At 36.7% G+C, this 11,152-nt stretch overlaps 1 protein-coding gene across 2 annotated transcripts; it reads right to left on the bottom strand.

Annotated features, from left to right (window-relative positions):
- Positions 1-556: 556 nt before the first annotated feature.
- Positions 557-10,030, bottom strand: LOC103403976 (E3 ubiquitin protein ligase DRIP2-like). Of its 2 annotated transcripts, none has more exons than XM_008342828.4 (8): positions 9,641-10,030; positions 4,864-5,038; positions 3,958-4,057; positions 2,874-3,444; positions 2,342-2,787; positions 2,192-2,242; positions 1,610-1,682; positions 557-1,013 (listed from the first exon to the last, which is right to left on the bottom strand). In XM_008342828.4, exons 2-8 carry the CDS (start codon positions 4,976-4,978, stop codon positions 837-839), a joined length of 1,533 nt encoding a protein of 510 aa, XP_008341050.3. In that variant the 5' UTR covers positions 4,979-5,038; positions 9,641-10,030; the 3' UTR covers positions 557-836. The 2 variants fall into 2 exon arrangements, with proteins under 2 accessions (XP_008341050.3, XP_070671274.1); XM_070815173.1 differs by having other exon boundaries at positions 4,864-5,021.
- Positions 10,031-11,152: the final 1,122 nt, after the last annotated feature.

Below are 11,152 nucleotides of genomic sequence, written 5' to 3'. Positions count from 1 at the left end.
ATTGCTAGTTATTAGTATCGAATTTGTTTCCAGGATATGCAAGAGTTTGAGACCTACTTCACACTATGGAAACACATTCGACCGCAATCACTAGCAATCAATTATTGCAGATCCAGTTGAGATGATGCGCCTTGCTTCTGAAGTCTCCAATTGTTTCACGCACCTTACTTGTTGTTCAGCTTTCGTTCCCGATTCAAATCATCTTCTTAGTGCTTTCAACGGAGAAACTTGTATATATCAGTGTTTTCTCATGGTAAATGTGGAACAAATGGGTAACCGTATCTGTTCATGCATTGTAAAACCGTGCAAGTTGTGTACTGCAATTTTCGGAGTGATCATGTATGCAAAGCTAATTCCTTTTCGTTAGTGGTGAAAATTGAGAAAAACTATTCATCAGTTTTTGTCCATGGGGGCTGGGGCGGCTCGGTTTTAGCAATTACAGAGTATTCACAATCGTATTCTCGATTGGTGAATCTAACTTTCGTTCCAAAACGTCTGCCAATTGCATTCTCCAAGAGTTATAATTTAAACCAGCTTAATCTGTTTTGAAAATCTGTTGTTTTTCAATGAGAAAATTCTATAAAAACTTAGAAACCAAGGATACAGAGTTACGATCCTAAAGAATACGTCCTGTTCAAGTAAAACTCGAAAACCTGCTTAGGGTAAGAAGTACCGAGAACACCACACTGCAAGCAAAGCATGTGCAAGCAGGGATGAAAAGAAAGAACAAATGAAATTTGCGTACGGAGAACAACACAGTGAAGGCATCCCAGACTGCGGCTGCCTGGACTGATCACCTTTACAGGGCCACGACTACAGGAATAGCTAAAGCTAGTCTAACGGAGCAGCATTTTTCGACTGTATGTAAGGGGCAGCACGTATTCCTTTGCAGAGCTTCCTACGGTCGCCTGTATCCTCTGAGATGCCGATGCTGTTGTCTGTAACCACAAGTCGACTAAGTTATGCAGCTCCAATGTAGGAAGTATTGGCTTTCCGTGCAATGTGACCTCCACCTGCATTAGGCATGAAGGGAAATTCAGTATCAAATATAGGCATACTTCATGAATTTAAAGGTCTGATTAGAAAAATAATTTACTTGTCTGCAGCAAAAAATAGTTCTGCTTTTAGTACCCAAATCGACTGAGTTTTTGAGCGTCTAATATCATCAAGTCCGGTTAACTTACTAGAAAAACTAGGGTTGGCAATAATGGACAAGTGAAATGGGAAATAAGTGATCAGATAAATCAACTATACCTAGTTCTGACCGCAAAAATATCAGTTTCAAATGTCATTAGCAGAACGAAACAATTCACGAATTTAGCGATTTCTCCTGCTTGCCAGCAGTTTATGTACTGAAGCAGACTATCACCCATGTTACCCAAATTCCCAATTGAACAGTATGAATTCATGAACAAAAGGAGTAATCTCTGATTCACTTATTTCCATTTCAAGAAATAAAACAGATGAATTTGGTTTTCGCAGGACAAGAAATCTTCATTTTCGATATATGAAAAAACGCTTCCCGTCCCCTTTTTCTTCACCATCATAAGTTTGAAGTTTTATACATGCACAAACAGTAGTAACTGAAAAGGGACAAAGATGATGTTACCTCATCCTCGCTGCTAAGATTCAGCTTTTTCACCAGGTACTTTTTTAAGAACGAAGCGGGAAAGCTACCATCCCTACGGAATTTCGAAAAACAAAATTGAAGTTAATATCTGCGCTTACGAGAAATTAAACGAATAAATTACGCTAAACATAGCCAGAAAATTGCAAGAGAGCATTTTCATCCAACAGTCAGTTCTGTCCCACAGAATTAATTTTGGATGCTCCTGCCATGTAAAGTACACAAGTGTTCTCCAAGAAAAGGGGGCATGAGAACGAATAATGGCGCATGCATTCATCAAACAAGTCGCAAAATTTTCATAACGCCGGTCCATGGAAAAGCAGCAAAGTTTTGTACCAACTATCGAAAATGGAAATAATATTTCTTTTTGGACATCTGGAAAATGATACAGATTGAGTTGAGCATATATATCATGAAAGAAGAGTGAAAAATCTAGTTGCTTCTTGCTTGTAAGATATGATCTATTGCCATGAACTTTACATCGAGACTGAAAAATTTGTGGTGCAGGGATCGGCAAACAGTAAATGCAAGAAAATAGAAGGGCATAAGGTTAATCAAAATTACTTGACTCTCAAGTAACATGAAGGTAACTGCGGCAAGGGTGGAAAGCCTTCCCTGCAATAATCAATTTCAAAATTGTTAAACCCAATATATGAAAAAGGAAAAAAAGAATCAAATCAGTTCTTGATTAAAGCAATGGGAACAAAATCTCACTGGTGCTCGGAAGCAAACAATGAGAACCAAATTGGACGTAATATTCGGTCACACTTATCATTTGCATCAACCACAGATTGTGCTGGAATGTTGAGTCCGTCAGGTACAGCTGGTTTTCTTTTTCGTCCGCGTTGTGGTTTCCTAAAACTCACCAAACCTGATGGTGCAGGATTAGATTGATTCACACTGCCACCGACTTTGGATTTGTTTCCATATTCTATAACGGGCTTAACCTCACGTGCTTCGTTGTTGAGCGCATCAGGCAACATTGGTTCGGAAATAGGAAGTTGCAGTTGCAGATTAATCTTATCAGGACTTGTCTTGCTTGCAGCTTCAACCAGTCGGTTTAATGGTTTCCAAATTTCAGGTTTCACATCCTCTGATTGAGAATTGTCCACCACACCCTTGTTAAGCATGTGCTGCTTCAATGTTCCCTTAGCAGAGTTCTGCATCAACATATTCCAAAATGTTTGAGAGGATAAAAATGGACAAGTAAAAGCGTTGAACCGATTATTTTTTTCCCCTCTTTTACCTGTTTGGTAAATAGTGAAACCGTTTTTAGTGTCTGAGGTGACTTAAGTCTCTCATGGAAAACATCCTCGTTCTTTTCAGGCTCCTGAATCGAAAGTGACTCTTGTAGAGGAAATCTCCTTCGTGCAGGATACCTTCTTTGTCCACTCATCTCAGACCCACCGGATCCTGGAGGTGAATTTCTCAACAATGAAGAGAGATATATCTCCTTAGTTGAGGGCACAGCAGGTTCCTTAACCTTTTTCCTTCCGGACAGAAGGGGATCTGCCTCTACATCTTGCACATTGTCGTCTGCAGGTGTCTTCGACTTTCTACTTTCAGAAGGAAGCAGCTCTGCTGTTATATCTTGCACATCGAAGTCTGCAGGTGCCCTAATCTTTCTCCTTTCATAAGGAAGAAGCTCTGCAGTCATATCCTGCGCATTGCAGTCTGCAGGTTCCTTAACCATTTTTCTTTCGGAAGGAAGGGGCTTTGATGTTGTATCTTGCGCATTGTTGTCTTCAGGTACATTGACCTTTTCTCTGTCAGAAGGGAAGATATTGCCCACTATATTATCCCACATGCGGTCTGGCCTGCAGACAAGGAAAGAAAAAAGATAAGCATAAACCAACACAGATCTCAATAATCCTTTCCATATCAGCGATCTATGAATTCTTCATCAAATGTGAGCCTGCTTGCCTCTGTATGTGTGGTCATCAAGAAATTAAAAAAAAGGTAACCACGCGTTGAATGTAACAAAAAGCAGAAGTGAAAAAAAACAAAAACTATGCTTTGCAACTGTTTTTTGAGGACACATAGTTATCCTTCCGAAAACAGCAGTTGGTCTGAACAAATGGTTCTACGCTTGAAATTTGATTAGTTAAACTAGGCTTTTGAATTTATGTGGTGTCCAGGGCCTATACTACTAATTGAGCAGTTTGTGCATCAAATCTCTTTTGTTTTTGTGCTAAGGAAGTTTGCTCCTAATAATCCAGTTTACAGTCTAACTATTCTTCTAGCATGATATAAAGTTAGAACATGAATTTGTAACCGATATTTAAACATTTATAAACATAGGACTATTATTGATGATCAAATTCAAATACCTGAGTTTTTCCAATGGGGCAACCCCTAAATGAGTATTGCATTGTGGACAGCAATCCAACTCTTCATCTACTATCTTTGAGTATATGCACTTCTTGCAAACTGTTCTTGAAACAAAAAGAGAGGAGTCAGATTGATAGAAGAAAAATTAATATGCAGCTCAGATGATTAAATGAGAGACTCGTGTAAAATAAAACACATAATGCAGCTCACTCCATATAATTCAGATAAATTTAGACAAAACCCAAACGGTATGGGACGAATGAGCAATGAAAGATCTTATGGGCGAACACAATATGTGGATTCTTGCATGCTACATGTAATTAGCCCACACCATGTTCTTTAGGAAACAGCAGAAGTCTAAGATGTGAGGGAAAATATAAATTGTGATTCTTTGTATGTATTATTGCAAGTAAATTTGGGAAATTAACCAGAACTCTTTGCTAGTAGGTTGTCCTGTCCAGTGCAGAGTGAAACTTGACCTAGATATTAACACTACAATAAATTTATAGACCACCATGATGGAAGCTCGCAACAATATGTAGTTGAAAAATACGAAAAAAAACTAAATCAGAAATTAAATTAATTTATGGTAGAGTCCAAGTCGTTCATTACACACATATGTAAGGAAATACCAACAATTATTAGTAGTTTGACATATTCCTAAAGCGAACTGTTACTGACACTCCAAAATGTACATAAACTCCTCCATGTGTGCAGTTTTGTTCTTATGTTTTTATACAAAAACTTGGACAATCAAAATGCAAAATTGAAAAAAGACCCAGATCATGAAAACATGATAATAAACAACCTATATCAAAGAATGGGAGAGCGTCAAGAAAACACATGAAATCAGATAAAAAACATAATATTGGATGAAACATGAAGGGGAGAGAAAGGGAACTGACATGTATGAAGGCATTCACATATGGTAGTGGCCTCGCAGAAGTGCATGTTGCAGAGTGGACATCTCATGCAATCTTCGATCTTCTTTCTCTTTCTCTTGACCACCTGACCACTCATCGTCAACGAACACAACCAGTGCTATTCTCTTTCTTTAATTATTCTGTAACTCACGTACACCTGGTGCATCACCTTCAATATTCTCGACCAGAAAATCAAGAGACAGGAATCGAATCACCTAGAAATCGAGAACGCAAACAAAACCCAGTACGGGGTTTCCTGATTCTATGTGGTGATGAATGATGATAGCTATTGGGGCGTGTTCGGTCGGCGAGAAAAAAACAGAAGGAAAAGAAAAAAAAAAAAAACCAGAGTGGATAGAGATTTTGGAGTATTCGAAGAGGGTTCTTGTTCGATTTGGACAATGGGATTGGGGTTAGATTGATGATCTGTTCGAGGCACAACAGCTATAATCTCACCTCCTCCCAAAAATCATAAAACAAAAATACATAAACACAAACGCACGCATGAAAAACTAAAACTATGCGTGAGTTTGATGAAACAGACACAAATATGCACAATAAATCCTAAGGCGCCATGGTAAGATACGCTGGTGGTGTTTATGGGCTTAAACTGCGCCCAAAAGTTCTATTTTGTTTCTAAACTTCCTATTTTTTCTACAAACGGAACCAAAAACCAAATAGGATTTTTTCCCATCAGTTGTCCAATTTTCACTATTAAGTATTCCCTTGCCAACAGGATCCTCTCCGATTTTTTTTAGAGAGGATTTTGGGGATCCAAGGATCGTGTCCATTCATCGTATTGTTTGTGTCAATTTTTGTCAAGTACTGTTTGTGTTTAATTTTAAATAAAAAGATTTAAAATAATTTTTTACCATACAATATACGATAAATGGACACGATTCACGGATCCCTTGAGTTCTCACGAATGCAGGATGTCACACTACTATGCGATGGTATTTGTCTTTACATATAATTCAAATTCAGTATTAGTTTTGTAAATAGTGAGCTCAATACAAAATTATAATTATGTCTTAATATGTGACTTAACTTAAGTCTCTCTGATTTAAATATATAGGTTTCTTTTTCCATTGATCTTAACTTTTTTGTGTCTTTGTTTTTCCTTATTTAATTGCTTCATGCAATTCCAGTCCACTAATGACTAAGGAAGTGGAACATCGAAAACAAAGATGCATGATTTTCATGAAAATAGCGAGCATAAAAATGCAGGATTTTCTTTTCCCCCAACAAACCTATATATTAATTTGTTCAAAACCTATATATTAATTTGTGTGTGTTTAGTTTGTGTGTTTGAGGAGTAAACTTGGTTCATTGTATCACCAACAAAGATGTATCCACCCAAAAGAATACCTAATGTATATTGTTCAATCTCTAATTAATCCACAGCAAAGAGACAACAATATTATCCTACCTGCAGTACCGGGAAACTATTCTTCAACCAAATCCTTTTGTTAATTCCATGAAAAAATTGTTCAATTATTGAAGAAATTAAAGGAAAGTGATAGGAGTAGTAGCATTTCTGTAAAATTTGTTGGGATTGAGAATAGTGGCACTACTGATATAGGTATTGATTTTCACACTCTAGTTTTTTCATTATGCACTTAATTCTCTTTTGATTTATTTAATCTAATTTTTAGAAGAAAAACGATAAATACTAAGAGAGAAAAGAAAGTGTGGAAATCACTATCTGTGATAGAAGATAGTTTCCTTTTATATTTTAATAAAAACTTATAAAAAGTGTTTCACAACCTGAATTGTGTATTGGATATGATTACATTGTGGTAGAGTAGCTATCAGAGATTTGAATGACTTGTGTAGCTCTAGACAGTTTAATGAAAATTCTTTTTTATTATTAGACAATTTAGCATCTTATGTGATCAACTAAATAATAGAAGTTACGCATTTAATTGTATGTTTGTGCCACTTATACAACACTTATTGTTAGTTTCAACAATGTAACATGACAAAGTATGACAGAACACATTACTCAACTTCTAACTCATTAGCAAAACAAACAAACAAAAACCTGAACTTTAATATTTCATGCCAATAAGTCAATTAAATAATAAGCAAAAAAAAAAATGTTGAAAGCATGAAATGTACAGCAAGATTAAAATAGAGAGTAAAGAGGGTAAAATTGGACTTTAGCCAATATACACAAATGATCTATGTGAACAAAATTTTTTTTTTTTACCTCATTTGGAAAAGAAAAGGAAAAAAGAGACAAATTGATTAGGATGCAAAAGTGGGACGGTTATGGACTGCAAATGTGAATCATGCAAGCGTTTTGGTTACATGCAGACAAATGTGTGCCCAAGTGGCAGCCCACTGACTCATATCTGTTGGCCTCTGGTTCAAGGCTGAGATAATCCTCTCGACTTAATTCACCTCACTAACCATGAACAAAGAAACATTTTTGTGTGTTGGCTAATTATACTTAAAATTCATAACCCTTTTGTTCTAAAGGAATGAATTACATCAATATATATAAGGAATTTATTAAAATACAGCAAACGAAAAATAAGTTTTGTGATAGGAACAATGGATCAAATAATCCGATGTGATTATCATCTAACTGAACTTCAACAATGGGGAGCCTATAGCCTGATCTCGAGTTTTCTAAGGAATTTTGAAGAATTTGTGAGGGAAAATAGTGTAATATGTAGCACATCAATTGTATCAACGAAATTCGATGTTTTCTTTTTTCTTTAGAAAAAAAGGTAATTGAATTTACTCTTCTTTTTTTTTTTTCCAGAAATCTTTGTAATTCTTTTTTTTAAGGGGGGAAATCATATTTTGATGGCCTTGCAGACAAAACAAAACAATGCAAAACTTGGATGTGAAAGTTAACAAGAAACGAGTCATGGAGGACATGCAAATCGAGTTCACAATCGATCTTCCATATCTATGTTTTTTTACTCTTGATACACACCTACAAACATGAAGAGGAAAAGATATAGATTACCTAAATTTGAATCAATTTCGTCCTTTTGCCTTCACGTCTTGATACGATTTACGCTCTGCTCATCGCTCTGAATCCTTTCAAACTAGAAATGATTTACGTTGTTCTCAAAACTCTCAATCTTTTCAGTCTTTTTTTTGTTTACAATTTTGTTTACTCTAGTTGGTGAATGTATATAAGCGCTTTTTTTTTTCTTTTTTCAGGAGCACAGGATATGTTTGAAGCTACGTGTGATTGTTTTGGTAGGTAATAAAGCCAGTAATTAAAACCATGACAAATACTCTTGTTTTTCTTAGATTCTAATAACCAATTTGCGTTGTTGTCAATCCCCTATTATACCTGTAGACACATCATAACTTGAGTGAAAAAGAGTAGTGATATGACTGACATAGAGTCCTTTACTAGTCATTTTCAATCTTCACCTTGTTGAAAGAAATCTTAAATTTAGATTTAGTGAATGACGCTCGGGTGAATAAAAAAAAGAAAATAAGAAGTAGTGTTTTTTCATTGCAAACGATATTCTACACTAATTAACACTAAGGGGAAGGCGAAAGGGTTTGAATCCAGGATGCAGTGGGTTGAAAAGGAAGGCCTTAACTGTGGATGCAAATTTTCGCAAAGGATAGATTTACCAAATCACACTTACAAAACAGTTAACACCGTTAGACTAAATAACGAACACCCAAAAAAAATAGGGAAGGTATCTACCAAAGGGTCTTTGATGTCTAAGTTAGAATAGTCTGAGAGAAACTGAACTTGAGAGAGTTTTGAATAGCAAGCAGCGAATACCAATCTTATTGGATGACTTCATTATATATAGGAGAGACTCCTTGTATGCAACCTAACAATAAGGTTGCATATCATGGTAGGCAGACCTCAATGTTCTACTAGAATGGTGTAGACCTTACTAAATGTCACGCCCCATTCCCGATATAAGTCCAGATCGACATGTGATAGTAGGATAATAACGGCAGCGATACAACAAATGCTTATCACACTCCGAAAAATTTATCTCGAGACTTGACTAAATTTATGAACTGAATTACGCAATACTAATAAATTCCTTTTATTTCATGGTTGCATCTAACCTTTAGGTTAAACTGCCTACTTACCCTATGTAACATCCTGAAATTTCTAATTCAGAAGCCAAACACACGGGTAGGCCACAAAAAAAATAATGGTTAATTATATTTCTAACTAACCACACTAAAAATAATAATCATTTTGTTTTATTTATGGCTGCATCTAACATCCTGAGTAGGCTGCCTACGTATCATAAACTAAGGGATCAAGTCATTCGTAGTTCACATTACGCTTCTAGAACCACATACTAAAATTTCATTATGATCCTACGGTGTGATCTCCGCCAATCACGAAATCAAGTGGCATCGACGTTTTATTTTACGAATTTACAAATCCAATTTGGGAAAATCCATACTTCGGATTCCCCATCCCTAAGTTCCTAAGGTCCTCAAATATTATGTATTATAATGCCTCAAAGTTTGGTGACGATCCAACGGTCGGATCATCGATTCATATATTGACCAAGCAACGTAGCATAGTGAATTTAGGTTCAAACGATCAGCCTACATCATACGAATATCAAAACTGAATTCAGGACATCTAATTTAGCCTAAAAATAGCATTGACGGCCCTCTGGTCACGCATCGTTGTGGGTGGCGATCGGCCGCCCCTACTTGTCGGAAAATTTCAACTATTTCCAAAAATTCTCAAATTTTACACATAAGTAGATCTCAGTGAGAGGAGAAATTTTCATACCTGAGCTGAAGCCTAGTTTTGCTGGAAAGTGGCCTGAAATCACCAAGAATTGCTGGAAAACCCTAAAATAATGCACTTCGATTCATCCATTCCGTCGCTCAACCGCCCCCAATGTTGATTGGGCTATGTTCCTGGAGTCCATAGAAACCTGAGGGTGGTGATGGTTGACGGAAATCCCTTCCAAAATGGGCGGATTGCCGCCGAGGCTTTGGAACACCCACCGTCGGTTCATCACCAAAGTACCCCCAAATTCCTTCGAATTTTGGGTGAAAATGGAAGAGAGAAGGTTGAGGAAGGGGTTGTAGGTGATGGATGGTGATGAATCGATGGAAAGAATGGCAGAAACCGTCAGGGTTGGTGCATGTCTGCATGGCGACGGAAATGATGGGTTTCCCTTTCTCTTTTTTTTTTTTCTCTTTTTTGATTGGGCAGTGCCCATTTCTCTCCCAGCCACTGCCACACACGTGGCACCTCATAATTTTATGGAGAAATCCAGATTATGGTCAAATGAACATTTCACCCCTAACTTTGCTCGTTTATAACTTCTTCATTATAACTCCATTTCACGAACGGTTTGCATCTAAGCATTCATGAGATCGAGCTCTATCCAAATATGCTAAGAAATACAATAAATTATACGAGAATAAAATACGTCCTCGTAAAATTATGTTTAATCAACGAGGGACATTTTCTTCATTTCACTTTCCGATAAAAAATTACTACATAATCATATATTTTAAAATTTTCAAGGTATTATACCCTAAGACATGATCGAGCTATTCATAGTTCACCTTTTCATTAAGCCCCATAAACATCTTATATTTGCAATGACTCCAAAATTTTGTATGGCCTTATCTAGCAGGGAAACATAGAGTTCCAAAATAACTCAATGGAACTCAATATGAATGAATCTTTAGATTCTAGACTACTCAAAGAAACCATAGTAAAGTAGGATTCCAAATCAACTCAATGAAATCCTAAGAATATAGGGTTTCAAACCAACTTAACGTAACTGAATCAATAATGGGATTTTGGACCAATTCAAAGAAATCTAGAGGAATATAGGGTTCAAACTAACTCAACAGAACCATGAAGTGAGTAGGACTCTAGAGCAACTCAACATCCATCCAATTAGGGTTTTGGACCAACTCAACAGAACCACCTCTAGAATGCGTATGGTCCCCCAATGCGAATTAAACAAGTAGAACCATATGCATACAACTAATAGCGTGGTCCCACAATGAGGAATGAGGAATAACCAGGCAAAACCATATTCAATAACATTAGACAGTGCCCTCCTTCCCCTACCCAATGCGGATTAACCAAGCAAAGTCACCCTCAAAATGCGTATGGTTTCCTTATGCATAAACCAAGCAGAACCATAGGCATACATCTTTTACATCTATTAGTGTGGTCCCCAATTAAGGTTCAACTAAGCATGACTATAGGAATACATATGATATTATGGTCCCCCAAAGTGGATTAACTAGGCAAGACCATCCATGTACCACA

This window comes from Malus domestica, chromosome 16 (assembly GCF_042453785.1).
Source record: "Malus domestica chromosome 16, GDT2T_hap1".
Classification (NCBI taxonomy): Eukaryota; Viridiplantae; Streptophyta; class Magnoliopsida; order Rosales; family Rosaceae; genus Malus; species Malus domestica.
The sequence above is the reverse complement of the archived record's forward strand: the minus strand, read 5'-3'. Positions and strand labels throughout refer to the sequence as shown.

Coding starts and splice junctions, on each gene's coding strand:
- LOC103403976 (XM_008342828.4), bottom strand. CDS start 4,978: ATGAGTGGTCAGGTGGTCAAGAGAAAGAGAAAGAAGATCGAAGATTGC. Junction 4,058..4,863: donor ATGTGAATGCCTTCATACAT/GTCAGTTCCCTT, acceptor TTTCAAGAACAG/TTTGCAAGAAGTGCATATAC. Junction 2,243..2,341: donor TTGTTTGCTTCCGAGCACCA/GTGAGATTTTGT, acceptor TGATTATTGCAG/GGAAGGCTTTCCACCCTTGC.